We start from the raw sequence: 27,975 nt of genomic DNA on the forward strand, positions 1-27,975 counted from the left end.
TGGGAAGATCGCATCACCAATCAGGTTGTGTGGACCTTGTTCTTCACTGCAAACTAATGATGGATGATGGGAAGATCACATCACCAATCAGGTCGTGTGGACTGTGTTCTTCAGTGCCCCTAATGATGGGAAACCCCATTACTAATCAGGTTGTGTGGACTGTGTTCACCATTGTTAGAAGTCTCACAACACCAGGTTAAAGTCCAACAGGTTTATTTGTAGCAAACGCCACTAGCTTTTGGAGCTGGCTGTTCCTTTATCAGGTGGGTGAGATTCTGCTCCCACCCACCTGACGAAGGAACAGCCAGTTCCGAAACCTACAAATAAACCTGTTGGACTTAAACCTGGTGTTGTGAGCCTTCTTACTGTGTTTACCCCAGTCCAATGCTGGGACCCCCACATCATGTTCACCATTGCTGAGCAGACCAAGTTGTGTGGACTATGTTCTTCACCATCCCTAATGATGAGTGATCAGAAGGCCACATCACCAATCAGGTCGCGTGGACTATGTTCTTCAGTTCCCCTAGTGATGGGAGGACCACATTATTAATCAGGTCACATGGACAATGTTTTTCACTGATGCAGAGCCCAAATTGTGTGGACAATGTTTTTCAGTGTCCCCTAACGATAGGAAGGCCACGTGACAAATCAGATTGTGTGGATTATGTTTTTCGTTCCCCACCCCCGTGGTGGGAAGACCACATGACAAATCAGATTGTGTGGATTATGTTTTTTAGCGCCCCCTAATGATGGGAAGACCACATGACAAATCAGATTGTGTGGATTATGTTTTATAGCGCCCCCAATGATGGGAAGACCACATGACAAATCAGACTGTGTGGATTATGTTTTATAGCGCCCCCAATGATGGGAAGACCACATGACAAATCAGATTGTGTGGATTATGTTTTATAGCGCCCCCAATGATGGGAAGACCACATGACAAATCAGATTGTGGGGATTATGTTTTACAGTGCCCCTTAATGATGGGAAGACCACATCACCCAATCAGACTGTTCTTCAGCGCCTCTTGGCGCTGGGAGGTCTACATTGCCAGTCAGTCAGACTGTGCTCTTGTGCGCCCTCTGACGCCGGAGTAAGGGCACTATGAGTCAGTCAGAGAGACGGCGCAGGCGGTGGCGCGCCCCCTGCTGCCAGGAGGCCTCGCGCTGCCGCTGGGATCAACAGTCAGTGTCGGCGGTGCCACGGTGTCGGTTGTGTGTGTGCTCTGTGTTTGGGTGTTGACTGTCCCGCGTCCCTGTCCCGTTCTGTGTGTGTGTGTCCGCTCTCTCCTCCTCGCTGCCCGCTGTGTTATTGAATCGTCTGTGAGCCGGTGTGGGTGGTTTGGGCCGCATGAACAGTCAGGCTGGATCGAACCAGGAAGAAGCTTGAGGAATCCAAGGAGAAGATCCGCCGGGAGATCCGCGACTCCAAGGCCAAGATGTTCACCAAATTCACCAACATCCTGCAGCAGGCGGTGGAGGCGGTGAGTACCGACATCCCCCTGCTCCCCGAGGACAAGGGGGGGAGGGATAACAAAACCAGGCCGGAGTGCGCACCTCTGCCGCCCCTCTGCCATCCACTTTACACCGGGGATCCCTCAGAGGCCTAGATTGTGCAACCAGATAAAAGCTGGGAGGGTCTTTCTGAGGTAGAGATTGTTTTAAATTGAATATTTGTTGATTTATAACGATTTTGGGGAGGGGGGTGGAACTTCTTCAGAGGGTGTTGGGGTTAAAGGGTTATTGATTTTATTTTGGGAGTTGCCTTCCCCCCCGCCCTGCATCCTCATCCAGTTTGTGTGACATTCCCCAGTTACTGTATCCCGGGGCAGGTCAGTCCGAGGACTGCGGCTCCTGCTGCTGCTGCTGCTGCTGTTGTTGTTGTCCTGGAAGCAGCTGTCCTTCCTGAGGCTGGGTTTGTTTCTGCCAGCCTCCTCCCTCCTCCTCTCCCTTCTCTCATTGTGTGCAGGAGATGCTTTTGTTCGGGTCCTGGCAAAATCCAGCCGGAATTGCAATGATTCGAGTTATAAAACTTGTCCTGCCCCCAACTCGCTGTAGAATAATCCTCATCGGTCATTTTGGTTTGTTTCGACCTGTTTTGTGCACAGCTGATAGACCCGCAGAAGGGAAATAAACAACCAGTGCAGATTTATTTGAATGTAGCATGCCACAGTTGAGAATTTGAGGCAGACATGTCCAATAGATTAAATACATTATCAGATCATCAGTATCTTCTGGCAAGCCCGTATATTTATACACATCTCGCAATGTGTTATAGCACGGTAACACATTTTGGGAAGAAATTACGTGATGTGTCACAAGATTTGAAAGTAACGCACCACCATCAAAGATATTAACTGTGTTTTGATCTTCACAGACTCAACTCATATTTTTCTTGCACATTGTCTGCTTTCCCCCTTTGTGCCATATAAACTGCTCAGATTCATATGACTGTCAACAATAAATAACATAGGAAGATAATGTTTGTAGATATTTGGAGTTTGTGGAAAACCGTTTTATTCAGATGTTTTATGTTTTGTAGCAGTTAGAGTCTTGCTCAATGGAAATATGGTTCTAAAATTATAATGTTATTGGAATATTTGAATTGCAGTAGTTTCAAGTTTTATTTTGATTTATGTTGCAATAACTATCACCTTTAATATAGAAAAACACTCCAGATGCTTCACAGAGGCATATTGGGGAAGGAGGGGAAATGGATACTGAATTAGGAAGTAGATATTAGGAGGGTTGACCAAAACTGTGGTCGAAGAGACAGGGAGGAAAGTGGAGGATTGATGGACAGATTTCTACACTTGGAATTAAGATGGCGAGTAGGACAAGGGGATGTGAGGAATCTGGAATCGAGGAAACTGAATTTGAGAAAAGCACGGAGATTGTTCTGGAGGTTATTGAGTTAGGGACAGATAAGGTAATGATATCATATAGCATAATCATGCCTTCAAGAGACTATGTTTAGCTGACATAAGTGATACACTCAACTGCAAGGGCATGTTTTTAAAGATTCATTTACAGGATGTAGGCGTCACTGGTTTGTCCAGCATTTATTGCCCATCCCTAGTTGTCCTTGAGATTGTGGTGCCGAGCTGCCGTTTGAGCTGCTGCAGTCCCTTACATGTCGGTACACCCACAGTGCAGTCAGGGAGGGCATTGCAGGATTTTGACCTAGTGATGGTGAGGAATATTTCGAAGCCTGGATGGTGAGTGATTTGGTGAGGGGAACCACCAGGCAGTAGTGTTCCCAGGCATTAGCTACCCTTGTCCTTCTAGATGGTGGTGATCATGGACTTGGAAGGTGCTGCCCAAAAAGAGTTGGTGAGTTCCTGCAGGGCATCTTGCAGATAATACACATTGCTGCTCCTGTGCATTGGTGGTGGAGGGATTGTATGTTTATGGAAAGGGTACCAATCAAGCAGGCTACTTCGTCCAGCCTGGTGTCGAGCTTTTTGAGTGTTGTTGGAGATGCACAAATCCAGACAAGTGGAGAGCATTCCAATAAGTTCCTAACCTGCGCCTTGAAGATGTGGTGAACAGGCTTTGAGGAGTCAGGAGGTGAGCAGGATCTCTATCCTCTGACATGCTGTTGTAGCTACTGTATTTTAATGGCTTCAGTTTCAGGTCAATGATAGCCCTCAGGATAAAGGATTCAATTGTGGTAGTACCATTTGAATATCAAGGAATGATGGTTAAATCCTCTCTTGTTGAAGATGATTATTGCTGGCACTTGTGTGAGGTAAATAAATTTTACAGACAAGTGTTTCAGCTTTTAAACAACATGTGTTTAGAAACATCTGATTATTCTGTCCTTCTAAGCCAAACTGCGTACTCTGGGTAAAAGTCGATATGTGGATATGCCGGCGTTGGACTGGGGTAAACACAGTAAAAAGTCTGACAACACCAGGTTTATTTAAATCGGTTGGACTTAAACCTGGTGTTGTCAGACTTTTTACTAAAAGTCTATACCCCTTTGTCATCAGAACTCTGTATTTTTCTGAACGTTGTTGGCTATGTTATTTCTTTTGGTGTGTGCTTGTTTTTCAAACATATTTTCTGAACAGTAGCACAGTTTTTCTTTGGGAAACTGTGGTTTAGACATCATGATGGGAAGCCCTACGAGACAAGTAGGTGAGCCATACTGCTATGCCTAGTCACTGGTTTTCACATTTTTCTGTATAACCGACACTGTGGCATTAGCATCCTAAGCCGTCATTTCTAAAAGTTGGTATTAGCTGCCAAAAGAAAAATGTTGCAGTTGTTACATTCAATATTTTCTTATGTAAAAAAAAATTTTTATCATGTTTTCTTACAACTGTCAGATATTTAAAAGCACTTCACAGCCAATTAACTACTTTTGGAGTGCAATCTGATGATCTAGGTAGAAACCAGTAACTATTTTTTAACTAGGATTTTGGATTTCTTCTTTTTATTTACTAAAATATTGATGCCATGGGATTCTACAGATTAAAATGGAACTATTTTTCCTATATGAGAGTCAAAAAGGCAAACATTAAATCTTGGGAACCTCCTATAGTCTCAACCCAGAATTAATATAAGTTAAACATAAGTTAAGAGGAAAATTGCAGTTGATTATAAACCATAAACTACACGCTAAATAGCAGGTGCAACCAATACAGATCTTGTGAATTGGCTCAGTTGCTGTAGAAGCATTTAGGTCATGACTAAGTCCTTCAAAATTTTGACTTCCTCACAGAAAATTTCAGCTCCTGTCCTCGGCGCTAACTGTCCTGATCCCCAACTTACTGCAATATGCAACCAATCTGAGTTCCAAAGACCTGGTCTTCACCAAAGGTGGCACATGTTTGCAGATCCTCCTTAACTGGATCTGGGTGGTGTTAGAACCACCAATGTTATCTAGTAACAGAAACAGCTGCCGGAACAATATCTTCATTTATTCTTATCTTCTAGGTCTCTGAGCCTGCCAGTACTGCATCACTAGGATCTTCATCTGCTATTGAGTTCAGATATCTCAATGTCTTTTTACATGTCTTTCTACCAGGTTCAAGCTCCCTAAAAGTTTTGGTTTCCACAGTTTCAGTCCAGATTTCCTTAGAAACCAGGCAGGTCAGTTTATTAGTTTCTCTTTTCAGGAAGGTCAGTTTCAAAAAATACAAGCTTATGTTCATAAAAATAAAATTTCAATACTGCATAGGTGGTTTGGAAGTAATTATGACTGAACACACACACCCTTAAAATTTCACTGTCACTTGTGTGGACAAGCCCTATCTTTTTCTGGTGAATTAGCAACAGTCGTGTAAACACAACAACGTGCATTTGATATATTTCAGCTCCTTGTCTCAATGAACTGTTCTAACAGCTTCTGGAGGAGAGAGGCAACTCAAACAATAACTTCCTGTCTTAGGTCGTTAACCGAGTATGTTTGCTCACGCAGTGTTGCTTGTGGCTGGTACCGTGGTTAGCAATGCTGCCTCACAGCACCAGGGACCCGGGTTTGATTCCCGGTAAGCGCCACTATGCGGAGTCTGCGTGTTCTCCTGTGTCTGGGTGGGTTTCCCCCGGGTGCTTCGATTTCCTCCCTCGGTCTAAAAAATGTGCAGATTAGGTGCATTAGCCATGCTAAATTCTCCTTCAGTGTACCCAAACAGGCGTGGGAACGTGGCGACTGGGGGATTTTCACAGTAACTTCATTGCTATGTGACTACTTGTGACACTAATAAAGGAACTGAACTTTAAACTTTTCTGATATGCTGGTTCACAATGGTGTGCACTGATACCTTCACCATTATCCCTACTGCAAAATCCAGACAATTTGGAAATTGCATCAGAGATGTAGAATTTCATAAAAAAGGCAGCAGAATTACACATCTCTCTGAAGTATTACATTCTGTAGTAATTCCTTGGTTTCTCAACTGTTTACCTCCTGCATTTTGTCACTGTTTTTCTAACCTTTAGTCAAGTTATTGTACACGTTATTCAAGACTTTGAACTACACTCATGAATTGAAAACTTGTAGCCTGTCAGCTGATAAAAAATAACTACAGGCAGCTGAAATATTATTCTATGTTTCAAGTTGCAGTGTCCTTATCACAAATAGTGACACATTGTTTATATTGATGCATCTTCCTTTGAATTTTAACAGAAGGTGATCATTTGTGCTGGAGTATGGCTTTACTGATTTCAGCAGCTGAGTCTCATTTTGCCCTCGCTCAGCACATACACCTTTGCCTGGTTCTGTCACCTTGCGCACGGAAACTGAGACCATTTGTGACAACCTCAACACCATTTCAGTTGAGATCAGCTAACTTGGCACAAGTGAACAAACCTGGAGCTTGGTCCATATGACTCAGCCCCATATCACTGTAGCACGTGTACTGATAGTGAATCCAATTAATTTGTTTTTAAATTAGTGAAAAAAAACCTTGGCATGATCTCATACCAAATGCTTGCCTGCAAGCCGACTGGCAGCACAAAGTACTTTGAATCAAACTGCAAAATTCATTTTGCACTTGTGTGAATATAATAACTCTGCTCATGTTGCATCTTGATTTGAAAATATTATTTGCACAGGGACACGATGCCAAATTGGAGTTGGCAGTTTGAATGTTGTACTTTTGGATAGCCTTTTGGATAAGTTGTAAGATTGTTCATATAAGCTGCGGCTATCACAATGATATTTTAGCTGTCAACCAATCTGCTTATGTCGATTTATATTGCAATGGATAAATGTTTCATTTCAGTAAATGTATTTTAAGTGAAACAGTTTCAAAAGTGCTGGACATTAAATTGCTTCAGAAAAAGATAATTCTTTTTGCTCAGGGGTATTGAGATAGCTGAGCTTTTGTTTTAATGTTGACTCGTACTGCAGATGCATTCTCCAAGTCTTTATGATTATTCCTTGAGAAAACTGATTAGTGTGTAAAAGATGATGTCCTTTTAACCATTGACAGCACAAATTACAAGTGAAGAGGGTACTCAGTGGAACACATACCTCTGCGTTAATTCAGCACTATGACAATTGTGCAGCTCTTCCTTGAGGCTATTCTCTGTTGGGGTTGATGCTCTGTAACTGCAAAGCTGAAAAAAACTTTTTATTGAGAGCTTTCACCTCATTGAAGCTTCAGACTAATCCACGTCGAATAACCTACTCTGGAGACTGCTCATATTTTGCCAGCCATGACACGTTCTACCACAACAGCTGAGACAATCCACAATATTGTAAATAAAACATCACACAACATTTTTTTAAAAAGGGCAGTTCGCTCAATCCATCAATATTAATGGATCCTTCAAAACAAAAATTCCTGGATCCAAATTTGCGTCCATGCCAAAACAAAAACTTTCTTTCTTGGGCCATCTGTGTACCAGGTTTCATTGAAATCTGACCATTATTTTAAAATATATTGTTTACAAGCAGACAAGCAATTACTTACATCCACCTTCAGCGTGGAGGTATTATTTTTATATCAACAATAATAGAAAATTAATTTTGATGTTTTGTATACTTGGGAACATAGGAACAGGAATAGACAATCAACCCATCAATACAATCATGGCTGATCGGACACTTCAATGCCTTTTACCTCTCCCCACCCCCATAACCCTTTTTGTTATTATTAATCAGATCTATCAATTTCTACCTTTTAACACACATTTTGAGCTACCACTGCCCTCTGGGGTAGAGAATTCCAAAGATTTGCAACCTTCTGTGAAGAAATTTCTTCTCAACACAGTTCTACATTCATCATCTTTACTTTTAAATTGTGTCTTCTGATTCTAGACTCCCCAACTAAGGGAAACATCTTACCCGTATCTATTCCTTTTGTGCTATCAGAAATATTATTGTTTTCTTGAGTGAATGAAGGCCTAAAAATTTATCATAGCTTTCACGGTATTTTTAGCTGAGTGTTATACATTACAATATAGTATAGTGTCAGCATTTATAAGGAATTATTACCAACACCTGGCATGTTTTACCAGTCTAACATAACCTGTAAGTTCTGTGTGAGCAAGTTTTAACAGATCCCTCATTAAAACGTGCCTTTTTGTTCCATTCCTCAAGACTGCGTAGAGAAGGCCTGCTGATTTTATCAGGAGAGCTTGTGAATAATTCATATTAGTTGGAGAAAGAAAATTAAGAGTCAGATTATGTTTGATTGGAGAGAAAAGGGTTGACAGTACTAAATTGCATTCTAAATTGGTTCTAAATATGGTGCTACAAGTCAAGACTTTTGTGTTTTGATGGCTGTGTGACCCATATAACAGGAGTTTGAAACAAAAGCAGTTTCCTGTTTATTGTTAGTAACCTGACTAAACAATGCTGACTGTTTTGCAAATTCATTTCCCCAATTTAGAAAATGTATTCTAGTGCAGATAGAGCTGCCTCCCAATCTGTAATGTCCGATACACACTGTAATGTTTAAACTGCACTTAATGCTTTTTATACCATTTCTGTTTACTAAATCCCATGCTCTAATTTAAGTGCATAAGAACATAAACATAAGAAATAGGAGCAGGAGTAGGCCATCTAGCCCCTCGAGCCTGCCCTGCCATTCAATAAGATCATGGCTGATCTGTCGTGGCTCAGTTCCACATTTCCGCCCTCTCCCCATAACCCTTAATCCCCTTGCCTATCAAAAACCTATCAACCCGTGTCTTAAAAATATTGAGCGAGGCAGCCTCCACCACTTCAATGGGCAGAGAATTCCAGAGATTCACCACCCTTTGAGTGAAGAAGTTCCTCCTCAACTCCGTTCTAAACCGCCTCCCCCTTTATCCTGAGGCTGTGCCCTCTAGTCCTACTGTCCTTTCTGAGCGGGAAGAGCCTCTCCACCTCTATCCTATCCATCCCATTCAACATCTTATACGTCTCAATGAGATCTCCCCTCATTCTTCTAAACTCTAACGAGTACAAGCCTAGTTTATTCAGCTTCTCCTCGTAGTTCAACCCCCTCAATTCTGGAATCAGCCTAGTAAACCTCCTCTGCACTCCCTCCAAGGCCAAAATATCCTTGCGTAAGTGCAACGACCAAAACTGCACACAGTACTCCAGCTGCTGCCTGTCCAGTGCCCTATACAGCTGCAGCAAGACCTCCCTACTTTTGTATTCAATCCCCCTCGCTATGAAAGCCAGCATCCCATTCGCCTTCCTGACCACCTGCTGCACCTGCAGGCTGGGTTTTTGCGACTCATGCACAAGGACCCCGAGGTCCCTCTGCACCTTCGCATGCTGCAGTTTTTCGCCACGTAAGTAATAGTCCTTCCTACCATTATTCCTACCAAAGTGGACAACCTCACATTTGCCAACATTAAATTCCATTTGCCAGTTCCTGGCCCATTCGCCCAGCCTATCTAGATCCTTCTGCAGACTCTCCACACCCTCCGCACAATTTGCCATTCCACCAATCTTGGTGTCATCAGCAAATTTCAACACCATACACTCGGTTCCCTCCTCCAGATCATCTATATAAATCTATATAAGTGCATTTTAATCTTTCAAATATCTAGCCTGTTGTAAACAATGTGACGTGTTTAACAGGAAGAATAGAATAACAAAGATCTTGTTTTGATTGGTGGCAGATATGTGTAAGGTTGTGCAAATGCAGTGCAGCAGGTGAAATGCAGTGGCTAAAGATTTCAATCAATTCCTGCAATTGTAGTTAACTGCCATAAATAACCAATTGTAATTAACTAGTCTTCACTGGGATGAATCTTTGGTTGTGCATCATTCTTAATTAAAGATAGCTGATGGGGACTGGCTGAAGATTAGCAATGCAATTGTTGTGTTTTGTTAGTTATCACTGGATGTAAATGTTGTTTTCTCTGTTGTTTTAGATAAATTTGCATCAGTGAAAATGGCAATGCTTATTTCTTCTTTAGAATATTACATTTTGGATCTGCCATGTACAAGTACTTTTAGTCAGCAATTGAATGATATGATTCGTTTTCAGAAATAAAATATTGCAGCGATATAGAATTTCCATGAATAGGAAAAGGTTGAGTCCTTCATACCATCAGACTCAGTAAGCTGTATCCTGATTGACGGCACTGTCAAAGGTCGCTTACTGGAATCTTGTTTAAGGTAGAAATGAATGGGACAGAGTCCTTGTTTGTTGGTTTACTAACACTTCAGAATAATCCACAACAGCACAAGAGTTAAATTATGGAATTCAAATTAAGTAGAAGGAAAGAAGTTACAATGGTGAAAAAATAGCTTGGGCAGTCAGTGAAAATCAACAGATGAATGAAGTGCGATTTTAGGATTAAACTTACTCTCTGGCTAAATTCTTATTCCAAATGATAGATATTGAATAGTGTACTTTTAAAATAACATTGAATTTTGACATTTTAAATACTTCATGTGGGAGTTAAGGGAACATGGTCAAAAATATGTTATTGGCACTACACATCAACTGTCATTTATGTAATAAGCACAATCAACCATACAAAGGCACATCACGTGGTCATTACAAAACAAAATTTGACAGAGCCACAAAAAGTCATATTAGATAGATGACAAAAAAATTGGTTAAAGAGGTAGGTTTTTAAAGAAGGAAAGATTTCTATTTATGTATCTTCCACAATCTCAGGACAACCCAAAGTGCTTTACAGCCAATGAAGTACTTTTGGGAAATTGCTTCAGTTTGATAATGACCAGTTATGCTCTTTATGTTGATTGAGAGATAAATATTGGGGATAACTCTTTTGCTCTTCAAAATAGTGTGATGGGATCTCTTGCATGCAGATTGGGCGTTTCATCCGAAAGACAGTAACTCCAACATTGCAGCACTCCCTCAGTACTACACTGAGTATTAGCCTTGATTTTTGTGCTCAAAACCAGAAGGGGACTTAAATCCATGACTTTCTGATTCAGATTCAAGAGTGCTACCAACTGAAGCGTGGGTGAAGCAGTGAGATTTAAGGACGAAATTGGAAACATTAGAGCTCAATTAGCTGAAGACACCTTCCACCAGTGATGGAACAATTAAATCAGAAGTGCTCAAGAGGCCAGAATTAGAGGAGCACAAATATCTCAAGAGGGTACAGGCTGGAGAAAATTACAGTGAAAAGAAGAGATGTGACCTTGGGAGGATTTGAAAAAGAGGATGAGAATGTTAACATCAAGACATTGCTTGACCAGGAGCTAATTTAGATCAGTGAACACAGGGATGATGGGGAACGGGCCTTGCTGCAATTTCAGTCGCAGACAAAGAGTTTTAGATTTGGCCAAACTCACGGAAGCTAAAAATGGGAAGCTGGGCAGGCCAACTCAGAACGATCAAGTCTAGCACAAAGGCACAGATGACCGTTTCAGCAGAAAACTAGCTGAGGCAGGGGCGGAGTTAGGCGATTTACAGAGGTAGTTACAGAGATGGAAATAGCCAGTCTTAATAATGGTTATCTTAGATCATGTGACTTCAAGTTATGAGCAATTTTTTCAGTGTCAGACAGTAGAAGAACGGAGTTGGTGGCTCGGGAGTAAAGTTTGTGACAGGGACCATGTGGGAACTAATGCTTTTGGATTTTGTTACCAATGGGTAGCACCCAAATGAGAAACATGAAGAGATCAAGTATAGATCCTTCAATATCATAGGTAATAGTTCCAGAGTTAGAAGAGAAACTTTTGCATCTGATTCTCTGGGTTAGCCAAAGATACTGTTACCCTTTCTCAAAACAAAAGCAGCGACTGATTACCAAGAACCTAAATATAAGTCAACATTTTAAAATCAGCACTTCAAATTTTTCAGTCAAACCTGCGTTCCCTAGTCAAGAGATACCCACTGTGATTGAAAGAATATTGAAAATCATGACTGTCATCATTTCAATTTGTAATTTCCATTTTTTGTGGCCTGAAAACAATTTGTAATCAATTTATGAAATTTATGTTTTAAATTTAAATAATAAGATAGCAAATTGAAGGCATTCAACTTGCATTATATTTGACAAACATGCATCTACATAAGGTAGGGCATTTTGTACAGACAATGAATTTCTGACCAGGTGTGTCTGCAAATGGTTACTTGCAAACACAACTGGTCAGAACTTTGCACACACCTGATGAAGGAACTGCGTTTCTGAAAATTTGTGGGTTTACTATCAAATAAACTTGTTGGACTTTAACCTGGGGTTGTGAGACTTCTTACAGAAAGTGCAAAAGGCAGAGAGAGAGCTACGGCTCCTGACTGCTGTCCTCAGGTTTTTACTCCAAGAATCTCTAGGGTGTGTCCAATCCTTGTCCCATTATGCCTCTGGCTTCCTAAGCACAGCATTCTTCTAACAAAGCAGGATCACTGGAGGTGTAAACAGTGGTCCATTCTAAAACAATGTGGCCATTAGCAGTTGGCCTTCTTCAGGCCTGTCTGGTTTTGATGAGAAGTTGATTGTTCCAAACATTTGCTGCATGAAAGCAGTCTGCTTCAGCTCTGCAGTTTGCAAATTGCAGAGTTGAGCTGGGTTTAAATTTGGTTTCCATGTTTTCAGTTTTTATCCAAGTTCATGAAAAAATATCAATATTCCTGTAATGGTGGGGGTGGGTGGCAGCGTGGTTGGTGGTGGTGGTGGTTTAAGGGGTCGTCTGACCAGAATGCCTATTATCTGAACCTAGGACATGACTGCAGGAGTTCCAATGTCCGAGGCCCAATCATTTCAACTATTTCATCACTGATTTTTCTTTCATCATAAGGTTAGAAGTGGATTTTTTGGTTGGTGATTGCAGACTGTTTAGTATCATTCACAATGCCTCAGATACTTAATCAGCCCATGCCCACATACAGCAAGATCTTGGCAGCATCAAGGCTTGGGTTATAAGTAGTAAGTAGCATTTATGCTGCACAAGTCTTAGCAATTACTGTCATCACAAGAGAGTCTGACTGTCCCTCCTTGACATTAAACAGCATTACCACTTGCAAATTCCTCACCATCAACATTCTTGAAGTCACCATTGACCAGAAACTTAACTGAACCAGCTGAAGGATTAGTATGCCTACAATAGCAGGTCAGAGGCTGGATACTCTGAAGTCCTCAACTTAACTTCAAAGTTTGGCACTACTCACAAGGCATAGATCAGGAGTATGATGGAAAATGCTGCACTTACATGGATCACTTTAGTTTGAGCAATACTCAAGAAGCTCCACATCATCCAGGTCAAAGATGAACATCTCATTCACTACTTTATACATTCACAGTCTTCACCACTGGCGCGCCATGTATGTGCCATGTACAAGAGGCTCTTTAGCGGCTTTGACATCTCTTAAACCCACAACCTTTACTGCCTGCAAGGACCAGGGGAACGGATTGAGCATTATGAGAACAGCAGCCCTTTTTGTTTCAAATTACTTGGAAATATATTACCATTTATTCATCTTCATTGCATCAAAATATTAGCATTTTGGTCTATTGAGGATTTGTTGAGTGGTTTTTAAATTGTCAATGCTCTTAACTCTCAATGCCCTACTTTCTGTAGGGTCAGATACAAGGTGCTAGTATGATACAGCTTTACCATGTCGACCTCATAACCAGATACTGTAGTTGAGATTGTAAAATGTAAAACAGCAGCTTGTATGTAAACTAACAAAACAGATTTTGCACAGATTGTATGCATACATTTATTTATTAAAATTTAAGTATGCCTATACCCTTAAAAAATGCCACTGCAAAAATGGAAAATGTAGATTCAATACAGCCACTTCCCAGTACACAGTCTTTTATTTATATCAAATATACACAACTTTAACCTTTCATTGTGCACACAAAATGTGTTCGAATGCAGCCCTCAACACCTGCGGCAACATTGACAGGATGCCATTTATATTGTATAGATTTCTTTTCAGAGTGCTATGTCAACACCTAGATTTATCTTTTTCATATTTTTGTTTTCTTGTAATTATAGTTTATAATATGTCTACATATTCCGTGCAATCTTTCATTGTGACTTGCTGAATACAGCAATTAGTCTATGACTCACCTGCAGCCTTCTAACATTCCTGGAATAGTATGAAATTCTTGGCCTATTGTCTGAATAAATCATTAGACGTAAACAGGGATTTGTAATATATTAAAAGTCTTTAAGTTCATCAACTTAATCAATTTTTAAATATGCTGGGACATAAATTAATTGGGACTAATTATTGTCCTGCACATTGAAAGGTTAAAGTTATTAAAAGATTGTGTAATGAGAGGAGGGGTGCTGTATTAGAATCTACATTATTGACTTTTGCAGTGGCATGTTTTAAAGGTATACCATACCTTAAATTTTAATAAATAAATCTGCTTTGATTCTTCTTCCTGGTGTACAATATACCAGAACTAGCTTAAGCCCATCAGTCATGCCTTTTATCAATAAGAATACAGATTTAATGTCTATTGTGATTATTCCTGCTGTGGCTGAGGTTCAAGTTTCAAGGTACAAGTAGATAGAAATATTACAGTTTAAGTCTCTTTATTCTACCCACTCCTAAAAGTTTTTGCATTGTATAAATAAGAACTTCTGTTTTATATGATTTTAATTTGATTTATTATTGTCATGTGTGTTAGCATACAGTGAAAAATATTGTTTCTTGAGCACTGTACAGACAAAGCATACCGTTCATAGTGAAGGAAACGAGAGAGTGCGGAATGTTGTGTTATGGTCATAGCTAGGGTGTAGAGAAAGATCAACTTAATGATTCAAAAGTCTTGACGACAGCAGTGAAGAAGCTGCCCTTGAGTCAGTTGGTATGTTACCTTAGACTTTTGTATCTTTTTCCCAAAGGAAGAAAGTGGAAGAGAGAATGTCAGGGGTGCATGGGGTTCTTAATTATGCTGACAGAGTCAGTGGTTGGGAAGCTGGTTTGAGTGATGGATTGGGCTACATTCATGATCTTTTGTAGTTTCTTGCAGTCTTGAGCAGAGCAGAATCCATACCAAGCTGTGATACAACCAGAAAGAATGCTTTCTAAGGTGCATCTGTAGAAGTTGTTGAAAGTAGTAGCTGACATGCCAAATTTCCGTAGTCTTCTGAGAAAGTAAAGGTGTTGGTGGGTTTCCTTAACTGTGGTATTGGCATGGGGGGACCAGGACAGGTTGTTGGATGCCTTGGTGGTTATTTTCCAAACGTCGCTGGATTCCGGGGAAGTGCCGGAAGATTGGAAAACGGCTAATGTTACGCCGTTGTTTAAGAAGGGTGGCAGGCAAAAGGCAGGGAATTATAGGCCGGTTAGTTTAACGTCTGTTGTAGGTAAAATGTTAGAATCCGTCATCAAGGAGGAAATAGCGAGGCATCTTGAGGGGAATTGCTTGATAGAGCAGACGCAGCACGGTTTCGTTAAGGGGAAGTCGTGTCTGACAAATTTATTGGAGTTCTATGAGGATGTGTCTAGGGCGGTGGATAGAGGAGAGCCGGTGGATGTGGTCTTTCTTGATTTTCAGAAGGCGTTTGACAAGGTACCTCACAAGAGGTTATTGCAGAAGGTAAGGGGGCATGGAGTTGGGGGTAGGGTGTTAGCGTGGATAGAGGATTGGTTGTCAAATAGGAGGCAGAGAGTGGGGGTTAACGGGTGCTATTCGGATTGGCGGTTGGTGACTAGTGGAGTGCCCCAGGGGTCGGTGCTGGGGCCTCAGCTATTTACCATTTATATAGATGATCTGGAGGAGGGAACCGAGTGTATGGTGTTGAAATTTGCTGATGACACCAAGATTGGGGGAACGGCAAATTGTGTGGAGGGTGTGGAGAGTCTGCAGAAGGATCTAGATAGGCTGAGCGAATGGGCCAGGATCTGGCAAATGGAATTTAATGTTGGCAAGTGCGAGGTTGTCCACTTTGGTAGGAATAATGATAGGAAGGACTATTACTTGCATGGTGAAAAACTGCAGCAGGTGACGGTGCAGAGGGACCTCGGGGTCCTTATGCATGAGTCGCAAAAACCCAGCCTGCAGGTGCAGCAGGTGGTCAGGAAGGCGAATGGGATGCTGGCCTTCATAGCGAGGGGGATTGAATATAAAAGTAGGGAGGTCTTGCTGCGGCTGTATAGGGCATGCTGCAGCTGGAGTACTGTGTGCAGTTTTGGTCGCCGCACTTACGCAAGGATATTTTGGCCTTGGAGGGAGTGCAGAGGAGGTTTACTAGGCTGATACCGGAGTTGAGGGGGTTGAGCTATGAGGAGAGGCTGAATAAACTAGGCTTGTACTCGTTAGAGTTTAGAAGAATGAGGGGAGATCTCATTGAGACATATAAGATGATGAATGGGATGAATAGGATAGAGGTGGAGAGACTCTTCCCGCTCAGAAAGGACAGTAGGACTAGGGGGCACAGCCTCAAGATAAAGGGGGGTGCGGTTTAGAGTGGAGTTGAGGAGGAACTTCTTCGCTCAAAGGGTGGTGAATCTCTGGAATTCTCTGCCCGTTGAGGTGGTGGAGGCTGCCTCGCTAAATATTTTTAAGACGCGGGTTGATGGGTTTTTGATAAGCGAGGGGATTAAGGGTTATGGGGAGAGGGCGGGAATGTGGAACTGAGCCACGACAGATCAGCCAAGATCTTATTGAATGGCGGGGCAGGCTTGAAGGGCTAGATGGCCTACTCCTGCTCCTATTTCTTATGTGATCTGGACACCTAAAACCTAGGAGCTCTTGACCCATTTTGCTTTGTCTCCGTTGATGTAGACAGGGGCATTTTCTCTATGCTTCCTGAAATCGATGACGACCTCCTTCGTTTTATTGACATTAAGGGAGAGATTATTGTTGCCGCACCAGTTCACCAGATTCACTATCTCATTCCTGCACTCTCTCTCGTCATTGTTTGAGATCTGCCCCACTCCGGTGATGTCGGCAACTAACTTGAAAATCGAATTGGAGGGGAATTTGGCCATACAGTCATAGGTGTATAAGAAGTATTGTAGGAGGCTGAGAACACAGCTTTGTGGGGCACCGGTGCTGAGGATGATCATGGAGGAGGTGTTGTTGCCTATCCTCGCTAACTGTGGTCTGAGAGTGAGGAAGCTCGGGATGCAGGTGCAGAGGGAGGAGCCAAGGCCCAGGTCACGGAGTTTGAAGATGAGTTTTGTTGGAATAATGGGGTTGAAGGCTGAACTATAGTTAATAAGTATGAGTCTGACATAGGTATCCTTGTTATCTAGATGTTTCAGGGTTGAGTGCAAGGCCAGATAAATGGTGTCTGCTGTGGACCTGTTGTGGCGGTAAGCAAACTGTAGTGAGTTTAGGTAGCTCGGGAGGCTGGAATTGATTTGTACCATGACTAGCCTTTCGAAGCACTTCATAATGATGGATGTGAGAGCCACCGGACGATTCTCATTGAGGCTCACTGCTTGGTTTTTCTTGAGTGCCAAGATGATGGTCGTCATCTTAAAGCAGATGAGGACCACAGATTGTTGTAAGGAGAGGTTGAAGATGTCTACAAATACTCCCCACAAGTTGATCCGTGCAGAATCTGAGTGCTCGACCGGGTACCCAGTTTGGGCCAGTCGCGTTCTGTGGGTTGACCTTTGAGAAAGCTGCTCTGAAATCTGCAATGGTGACCACCCCACCCACCCGATAGAGGTTCAACTGGGGCTTCCAGGGTGAAGGGCATGCTGTCACTGCCTCTTGCTCAAAAATGGGCATAGGATACATTAAGCTCATCAGGGAGGGGTGAGTTGGATTCAGTGATTTTATATGCCTTCATCTTGTAGCCTGTTGTGTCATAGAATCGTAGAGGTGATAGAGGATTACAGCGTGGAAACAGGCCCTTCGCCCAACTTGTCCATGCGGCCTTTTTTTTAAAACCCCTAAGATAATTCCAATTGCCCGCATTTGGCCCATATTCCTCGATGCCCATCGTACCCATGTAAACATCTAAATGCTTTTTAAAAGACAAAATTGTACCCGCCTCTACTACTACCTCTGGCAGCTTGTTCCAGACACTCACCACCCGCTGTGTGAAAAAATTGCCCCTTTGGACATTTTTGTTTCTCTCCCCTGTCACCTTAAATTTATGCCCTCTAGTTTTAGACTCCCCTACATTTGGGAAAAGTTATTCACTGTATAGCTGATCTATGCCCCTCATTATTTTATAGACCACTATAAGATCATCCCTTAGCCTCCTGTGTTTCAGAGAAAAAAGTCCCAGTCTATCAGACTGTCTTGCAGACCTTGCCATCGTCAGTGGGTGTCTGTGTAGCTAGCCTGAGGACTCTTGTTTGGTCTGGAACTATCTTTCACCTTCTTTGATGGATCTCCTTAGATCGTATCTGGTTTTCTTGTATGGGTCAGTGTTTGATTTGAACGCCTGGATTTTAGCAAGCAGTGGATATCCCTATTCATCCATGGTTTCTGGTTGGGAAACACTCAGATTTGCTTTTTTGGCACACTGTCTTCGACACACTTACTAATGAAGTCGGTTACTTTAATGGCATATTTGTTAAGGCTGGTCACAGAATTTTTAAATACTGACCAGTCCATGACTCCAGCAACCCCGTAGGAGATTATCCGATTCTTCAGACCAATATTGTACAACTTTCTTTGATGGATTCTCCTGCAGCTTTTACTTGTAAGCTGGGAGCAGGAGCACGGCCTTGTGGTCTAACTTGCCATAATGTGGGTGGATGATAGAGTGATAGGCATGTTTGATATTTGTGTAGCAGTCTAGGATGTTTGGGCCTCTGGTTGAACAGGAGGCATGTTGGTGGTAACTTGTAATACGCTCTTGTGCTTGGCCTGAATGAAGTCCCCGGCCACAATGAACAAGGTCTCGGGATGTTTTGTCTTGACGCTATTCGTAGTTATGTATATTTCGTCCAGCATGGTCTTCTCATCCACATGGGGTGGGATGTAAACTGCCATCAGGAAAATGGAGATGAACTCCCATGGAAGGTAGTAGGGGCAGCGAAAAAATTCATTTTGCTGGAGATGGGGGCTTCTATGATCAATGGAAGAAAGATATCACAACTCTGTACTTTGGGTACCATTGTTTGAACCAAGCACAGCCAATATTGCGTTAAATTCATTCATTACCTTAAAATGATTTGACAAGTATCCCTATGTTACCACCATGACACTCAATTTCCTCACCAGTCATCTTGTATAGTCGCTTACTAAATTTGTCAATTTGCGGAGTGTTAAGTCTTCCCAAAATCAGTTCAATTAAGACCTTAATCTCCAGTTTGCTAAGTTTCTTCCCAACATTTTGGGAAAGATTCAAGACCTGATTTATAATAAAACATTTAGTGATGTTTATAAAAATAAGTTAATTTCAGTCTTCGTGATTCTTTTTACCTTTTTTCAATCAGCTGTAACACTTAAAAATGCTTTCTAGTTCTTTTTCCTTCCTGTCACAACAGTAGTGACTCATTATGAAATGTCAAATTTTAACTCTTGTGTGAAGCAGAACCAGTGTTGAATTGAAGCTGTTTGATTACGAACTTCAGTGCTTAAACTTTGAAAATGTCTTCACTTAACCTTCAACCTGGCGAATCTCATGATCAATTCCTAGTCTATACTGATTTAATCTCAGCCAGGGTGTTAGTAAAAATGTTACAACTATTTTAGCATTCCTGGGTGAAAAATCAACCGTTGTTTTTGCTCCTGATGGCTGTTCAATTCCTCCTGGTAGAAAGTATGGCCTGTGGCAAAGTCACAAGGTTGTGACACTCCTTGTGGTTGAATAGCCACAATCTAGATGCTTGTGTGAAAAAGTGACTACTTGGGGAAGATATTCAAATGTTCTCATTACTTGGCCCTGAACCAAAACAAATGGTCAGCAGCTTTCAGGAGCTTGTGGACCTGTACTGATGCATGCAAGCATGTTCAGGAGAGGAAAAAGGGAGAAAGTTATTTAATGCGTAAAACTGTCAGAGGTGGCAGTCATTTTTACCGAAGTACAATGTTAAGGGAGCCATTATTTCCTGTTTTGAAATAAATGATAGGGTGCTACTTTTGCACTTATTAATATCATAATGCCAATCATGGGAATTACTGTCTCACGCACGTGAGTAAAACACATTACGTGAGGAAAGATAGTCTCAGGCCCTCTTGAAAAATCGCTGCTTTTGAAGATGCGTGTGCTTTGAAGTGCAACAAGTGCTCCTCTCCTGCAGGTACCATTTTGCAAGTTGATGAGTTTAGTGATCCTGACCACAAACTATTGGGACAGTGAAAATATAACCTATGTTTGAAAAAGAAATACATTTTTGATTGTATGAAGTTATATTCAGTTTAGAATCATAGAATCCTGTAGTGCAGAAGAAGGGGGCCATCAAGTCTGCACCGACCACAATCCTCCTCCTCCTCCTCCACCTCCACCATCCTTTCCCAGGCCCTATTTCCATAACTCCATGCATTTACTCTAGCTGGTCCCTCTGACACTACAAAGCAATTTAGTGTGGTCAGTCCCCCTAATCTGCATATCTTTGGACCCAGAACACCCAGAGGAAACATAAGCAGACACGGGGAGAATGTGAGAACTCCACACAGACAGTGATCGAACCTGGGTCCCTGGTGCTGTGAGGCAGCAGTGCTAACCACTGCTACCGTGCTGCCCCAGTTTAATGCCTTATATCTTTGTGGTTGTTCCTGTATTTTTGCTTGCTTGCCAGTGATATCTAAGCATGCTGTGAACAGACTTGTGCAATCTAATTAGTATGGTTGTTTTCAAACATTTTTTAATTTGGGTAATCCAAAGTAAGTGTGCTAATCTGCAGCTTTAAGGCTGCTACTTGGTTGTATATGTTGCTGCACACAGAGGACAGGTCTGAAAAGTAGGAAATTGTGAAACACAAAGTCAGGGTTCAGTCATTTAAAAAAAAAGTTCTGGGCCCTAAACACATCCCCATTTTTAAAGTACTTATGCAGTCTTCTAATTGGAAATAAGGGCCAGATGTAACTGCATCTAAATTCCTGAAGTGGTAATGTTAAGGGCAGGTGTAATGACTGAAAATGAGTGATGAGCAAGGAGTGTATTAGATTTAAAAGTGCAGAATGCATATGCAACAATGTACAATGGGAGGACATTGTGAAACCTGCATACCAATATGGAACATTTTTGGCATAGAAGATTTTTAGCACAGAAGCTGACCATTTAGCCCATTCTGTCTGTGCTGGCTGAAAAAGAGTTGTATCTGTACTTGGCCTGAGGTCACAGCCAGGAAGATGAATGGATTCAAGGCCAAATGTACCTATGCACTGATGGAAGCCCCTAAGGATAATTTTTCTGATGTTTAGCTGCGGGCAGAATTTCTAATCAGCACTGTCTTAATGGTGGTTAGGCAGTTACATACTGTTATAACAACATTTGGATCAGTAAAAAACCTAAAAATAGGTGCTATAGGCATATTTGTGAATTTGCCCCCTTGTTCCCCGATGATTGCTGAAGGTTAGCAGTGAAAATTTCTTAAACAAAGCATTTCTGAAGTTGAGAAATATTCCAAATAGCCTTTATATTACTGAAGTCACTGACAGTTGCATTTATGACATTCTTACTCCATAATGTTGGGGTATTTCCATTCATTGATACAATGGCATCCATAAATAAATTAGTACCAGAGTTTTCTTAAGTAAAGATTACTGTCCTTTTTAGACTTTGACAAAGAACAATTATGCCTGCACCAGCTCTTGAAACAGTGATCCACATAATCCATTCCTCTGCCATTACCCATACCTTGAAAAAAAATCCAATATTTATCTAGTTCTCTTTAAAACTTATTATTGATTCTGCTTCCAGGTTGTTTCCGAGAAGGCATTTGAAGTCCTAACAACCCAATGTCTAAGATAATATCTCTTAAGCTCCCCTGCTCTTTGGTATTGATTCCTCTTGTTAGAAATGTGCTAATTGGTGGAAGTTCAGCTTATCAGTGTATTTCAGAATTTTTTGAACACTATCAGGTTTTCTTTTAACCTTCTCTGACCTAGTGGAAAAAACTCCAGTTTTTTTCAATCTTCCATCTCTGGTAATTTTAGTGAAAATCCTCTGTATTCTTTTCATAACCTCGTCATTAAAAAAAAATGCCACAGTGGTCTGAATTTTGCAGTTCAATATGACTTGGCATTCTCTATGGGGGTTCTGGAAACTGCATGAACAGGTCAAGCAATGGTGTATCTCTAACCAGATAGATTGAAGAATCATCGCATGGCCACCAGGAAGGTAGAAAGCAAAATAAAGAGAGGGATAGAAATATGGAATGAAGAGAATAATAGTAGGGTGGCACAGTGGTTAGCACTGCTGTCTGTCAGCACCAGGGACTTGGGTTCAATTCCTGGCTTGGGTCATTGTACAGAGCCTGCACGTTTTCTCTGTGTCTGCATGAGTTTCCACTGGGTGCTCCAGTTTCCTTCCACAATCTGAAAGATGTGCTGGTTAGGTGCATTTAGCTGTGCTAAATTCTCCCTCCATGTACCTAAACAGGCACCGGAGTGTGGCGATTAGAGGTTTTTCAGTAACACCATTGTAGCGTTAGAATAATAACTATTCTTTTTGAAGAAAGTCATACAATATTTAGGGGTGACAGTGACATTATAAAACCAAAAGCCAGGTCTCTGGTAGATGATTCATAAATGAGGTTGTTATTTAGTGAAATATTTGGAATATTGCTCAAAGCTTTGCATTTCAATAAGTCTAACCTCTTATTATTTCCATTTTGTATTTTATAGTTGGCACCTTCCCTTCCACTGCAAGAAGACTTTGTATTTCATTGGAAGGCCATTACCCATTATTACATTGACACATCAGGTAGGGGTCTATACTTTATATTTGTTTAATTGGTTTGTTTTATCCTGTGACAGCAAAATGTTTATGTATTGCAGTGCAAAAAAAAACCTCATAGATAAATTCCTAACAGAATCAGTAGTTAATGAGGAAAATTAGTGGAGATATGAAGTTCCATGGTCTTACAGCAGAAATTTCCTGTTCAGTTTCAATTTTAATTTTGATCCAAAGTTTAATTAAAGTACTCCTATTCTGTCCACACAATGCTGAAGGGAATTTGATTGATTACTGCAGCAGCTAATTTCCCAGGCTGCAAGTGCTCAACTCACAGGAGCTATTTAAAAACCGAACTTGAATTCTGATGATAGTGAGTAAGAATGTGTAGAGTCTTTAAGACCTCAACAGTTGTCCAATAGCCAGGTCCACTTTCCTCAACACCACTTTGGCCAATCTCTGATCTTAACCAGTGCTGGTTGAACAGTGTTATTGGATTAGTGATCCAGAGATTCAGACTCATATTCTGGGGGCCTGGGTTCAAATCCCTCGACAGAGGCAGGTGGAATTTAAATTCAGTTAATAAACCTGGAATAGAAAATTAGTCTGAGTAATGGTGACTATGACAACTATAAGAACATAAGAATTGGGAGCAGGAATATGCCATCTGGCCCCTCGAACATGCTCTGCCATTCAATAAGATAATGGCTGATCTTTTTGTGGACTCAGTTCCATTTACCCATTCACTCACCATTCCTTTACTGTTCAAAAATTTATCTATCCTTGCCTTATAAACATTCAATGAGGTAGCCTCAACTGCTTCACTGGGCAGAGAATTCCACAAATTCACAACTCTTCGGGTGAAGAAGTTCCTCCTCAACTCAGTCTTAAATCTGCTCCCCTTTGTTTTGAGGCCATCCCTCTAGTTCGAGTTTCACCCGCCAGTGGAAATAACTTCCCTGCTTCTATCTTATCTATTCCCTTCATAATCCCTTCATAATCTTATGTTTCTATCAGGTCTCCCCTCATTCTTCTGAATGCCAATGAGTATAGCCCCAGTCTACTCAGTCTCTCCTCATAAACCAACCATCTCAACTCCAGAACCAATCGAGTGAATCTCTCTGCATCCCTTCCAGTGACAGTATATCCTTTCTCAAGTAAGGAGACCAAAACTGTATACAACTATCATTGATTGCTATAAAAAAAACCTTTTCTTGTTTACTAATATTCTTGAGGGAAGGAAATCTGCCATTCTTACCTGATCTGGCCTACTTGTGACTCGACCCACAGCAATCTGGTTAACTCTCTCTGAAATGGTCTCAGAAGCTACTCAATTAACAGGTAATTAGGGATGGGCAACAAATACAGGCCTTCCCAGCGGTGACCACATCCCATGAAAGCATTACAAAAAAGCGAGCAGGTTACTTGCTGACTGCAAGAGCATCTAATGCAGTAACCAGCTGGAAGTTGTTTCTTGTAGCATTTGCTCACTGAAGAGAGGCATAACAAAGATAATTCAAGCACCAGAGTGGAGAGGTGGCAGGTGGATTCTTCATAATTTTTGTAATTTCAAGCTTGCAACAAATTTTTTGTCATGCCAAGTCACTTGATGTAACTAACATTATGTTCGGGTTAGGGTATTGTAACCAAAGTTTTAGCTTTTTCTTGGCTCCATTTCCATCTAGGAATTAGTTAAAATTTAGCCATAGCAGGAGTACCTTGTGCAGTTCTGGTCACCACATTATAAGAAGGGAGGAATTGCACTAAAAAATGTGCACAGAAGATACACCAGGATGTTACCTGGGCTGGAGTGTTTCAGCTATGAAGAGAAGCTGGGTTTTTTTCCCTTTGAGCAGAGAAGGCTGAAGGGGACCTGATTGAGGCATAGAAGATCATGAGGGGGATCGATAGAGTGGCTAATAAGGAATTTTCCCTCTTAATAAAGGAGTCAATCAATAACCAGGTACATAGATTTAAAGTAAGGGGCAGGAGATTTAGAGGGAATTTGAGGAAAATGTTCTTCACCCAAAGAGTGGTGGGAATCTGGAACTCACTGCCTGTAAGGGTGGGACAGGCAGGAGCCCTCAACATTTAAGAAGTATTTAGATGAGCATTTGAAATGCCAATGCATACAAGGCTATGGGCCAAGTTCTGGAAAATGGGATTAGAATGAATAGTTGCTTGATGGGCTGAAAGGCTTCTTTCCATGCTGTAGAACTCTATAATTTAATTCACTTCCTTGGCTGCAGAGCTGTTACCATCTGTTCTTATTCAGCTTTCAAATTTGTCACGGGTGCATATGTCAAGTGGGATAAATGGAATTTAAATTCTCCTTTAATTTATTAAATTTATTGCTTTAATTTTCTAATATGCCTTAGTTCATTTCTTTAGAGGTCCATCCTGACTTGTTTTCAAAATTGGTGGTGCTGTTATTAAAGTTTATTTATTTACTAGTCATAAGTAGGCTTACATTAACACTGCAATGAAGTTACTGTCAAAATTGTGGGGAGATAAGTAAAATTATGGGCATAATGGTAATGTCATGGACCAGTAGTACAGAGGCCCAGATCAATAACAAATCTCAACTACCATTGATTGTCATTAAAAACTCAGTTGGTTCACTAATGTTCTTTTAAGAAGAAAACCTTCCATCCCTACTTACATGTGCCTCCAATGTGGTTGACTCTTCATTGTCCTTGGAAATAGCCTAGAAAGCCATTCAGTTCCAGGGCAATTGGAAATGGGCAGCAACACCCAGGTCCCATTTGGCAATGGTTTCCGTTTGTTCTCTGTGCTGCACTTTATACTTGGAAGTGCCCCAGTGTATATTTGCACTAGCCATCATGTTTTTCATGTCCTGTCCTTGGGTTTTGCTAGTGGGACTGTTGATCAAAAGTATTTTTTATCTTTGCACCTTTTAGAAGTTAAATGCATGTTAAGTTGTGTGGTTGTGATTTGGAACTATAACATATTATTTCAGGTTCTGCCAAATGTTTGTTTTAATTTAACAATTAACCTTTTAGGTGCCTGCTGCTACAGGTATCACTAGATGATTATACTTGTACTCTTCATGTATGAGAAGCTAGCAGGTGAACATTTTTAAGTTCAAAGTATCATTTTGTCCTTAAAACTAAATTTATAAAATGACCAAATGTGACAAAATTTAATAGGTTTTACTAAATATCTTTCCCTAAGCTTGGTATTCAGAGTTAATGCAATTTTAATACATCATTCTTTCCAGCATCAAATAATTCACACTTTGTCCCCCTTTTCTTATTTTCAGTTCTATCTTGGCACAGTCGCCAGATAAACGGAGGAGGAAAATTGGATCAATTGTTCCACAGTCCTCATTCTTTGAGTGTAGTTTGCCCTCTTATACCAAGGGTTGTTTTTCTATGCCATTATGTATAGATCTCATTTGGAACATGTGGGCATTTGTTTAATTTTTGCTATATGTAATTTTATTTGGTATATATTTCCAATGATTAATTCATAAAAGAATGTGGATTTCATATGGAGCTATGGTTCATGCATGATACAAGAGATAGGATGTGATCGCTGGACTTGAGAGTCTAATAATGACTTCAAAAAGTCACTATTATTTCTGTGACTTTCCTCTATTTTCACTTCCTACCCACTCTTGGACACAATATTTAACATATAAGATTGAAGAAGTCTATACCAAAGGACGCCAAGTATTATTAAAGCTTAATTAATTTCTCTTATTTGAATGTGTTTGCTATTTGATTAGATGTTCATCTTGAAATATAATCACAGAAACATGTGAACTGGAAAACATGATCTGTTATGTTTTTTTCACAGATGATAAAGCTCCAGTAACAGATACAAGCATCCCATCACATCTGGATCAGATGCTGGATATTTTAGTTCAGGAGGAACAGGAAAGGGAATCTGGGGAGACAGGGCCATGCATGGAGTACTTGCTGCATCACAAGATTTTGGAGACTCTGTACACATTGGGAAAAGCTGATGTATGTTTTAAATATTGATGCTGCGTTGTTCCTTTTTTCAATCATGCTGAATGATATGGCAGTTTTCACAAACTTTTGGAAGACCATTGACCAAACAACTGCGTAACAACTAAAAGTGAAAATGTAGATTATGAATAGACCTTCCCAATATCGGCACTTCTGTTATTAATGTAATTAAATTTCACTCAGGATGCTGCAAAGACAGATTAGTTATAGTAGTTCATTTCATAAGTTAGTTTCTAAACAATTCAAAATTTAATTTGTTGTTTTATTTGTCCAAGATAATACCTAAATTAAAATGGGTGAGCACTTTCAGAAGCTTATGGTATCCAACCACCAGAATTGAACATGCATTTTGGTGTTAAAAACACTTGGTTACACCCACCAAGAGGAAGGAAGTATTTAGGTGGTAACCAAGCTGGATTCTTGTTGTGGTGTAAAATATTCCATGATACTATTCATTAAAAGGACATGGGCAAGTTGGTGGAATGGGCAGATGAAGCTCAATGTGAAGAAGTGTGATGTGTTACATTTTGGTAAAAACGTAATGGGGAGACAATATGAAATAAGAGAAAAAATTCTAAAAGGGGTGCAGGAGCAGAGGGACCTGGATGTATATCTGCATAGATTAATGAAGATGGCAAGACAAATGGAGAGAGCAGAATGTCTTAACAAGCTTCAAGGCCCTGAACTGCTTAAATACAGTCAATCCTGTAATCAAACGTTGGCAGCCAATTTGAGCATAGCAAAATTCTAAGAACATGAGATAAGTGACAAGTCTATTAGTTTTTAGAGACTCTGATTTGAGGGATATCTGTTGAATAGGATGCCAAAACTTATATCACAGGTTTAAAGTAGTGGTTGTAGATGTATCTGTATTCAAATCTATTTAAAAGGCTTTTGAGTTGATGTCTGATATTTCTTTCAACATAGTATTCATGCTGGCAGTTTTGAAAATAAATTGTATCCGCAACATAAGTAAAAATATATTGATGTTATGAAACAAATAAAATTTGCAAAACAGTATTAGATTCCTAATGGGGGCATTGTGCCTGTTTTGAAAATAAGTGGCGCAAGTATTGTCAATCCAAACTCATACCGAAAGAACTGAAAAATAGAGCCCTTGTTTCCTTGTAGTTAAATTACATGTTTTCTATACAGGAATGCCTTGCTTAACATCATTAATGGGTTCCTGGAAAATATAATATTATGGAGTACATCATTTCCCATAGTCTTAATGTTATAAACAGAGGTTATGGTTTGGGGGTAAAGTTTTTGGAATATACATTTGTATGCAAACATGTACATTGCAATTATGAAATTAAGA

At 40.6% G+C, this 27,975-nt stretch overlaps 1 protein-coding gene across 1 annotated transcript in view; it reads left to right on the forward strand.

Annotated features, from left to right (window-relative positions):
• Positions 1-1,186: 1,186 nt before the first annotated feature.
• The window catches only part of fhip2a (FHF complex subunit HOOK interacting protein 2), a 63,217-nt gene continuing 36,428 nt past the window's right edge, over positions 1,187-27,975 (forward strand). Inside the window, exons 1-3 of the mRNA XM_080205828.1 lie at positions 1,187-1,486; positions 22,608-22,686; positions 26,479-26,648. Of these exons, the coding sequence (XP_080061954.1) occupies positions 1,442-1,486; positions 22,608-22,686; positions 26,479-26,648 (294 nt within the window). The 5' untranslated portion in view covers positions 1,187-1,441. The remainder of the gene's footprint in view (positions 1,487-22,607; positions 22,687-26,478; positions 26,649-27,975) is intronic.

Source organism: Carcharhinus amblyrhynchos, chromosome 17 (genome assembly GCF_965287045.1).
Source record: "Carcharhinus amblyrhynchos chromosome 17, sCarAmb.v2.hapA, whole genome shotgun sequence".
NCBI classification, from domain to species: Eukaryota; Metazoa; Chordata; class Chondrichthyes; order Carcharhiniformes; family Carcharhinidae; genus Carcharhinus; species Carcharhinus amblyrhynchos.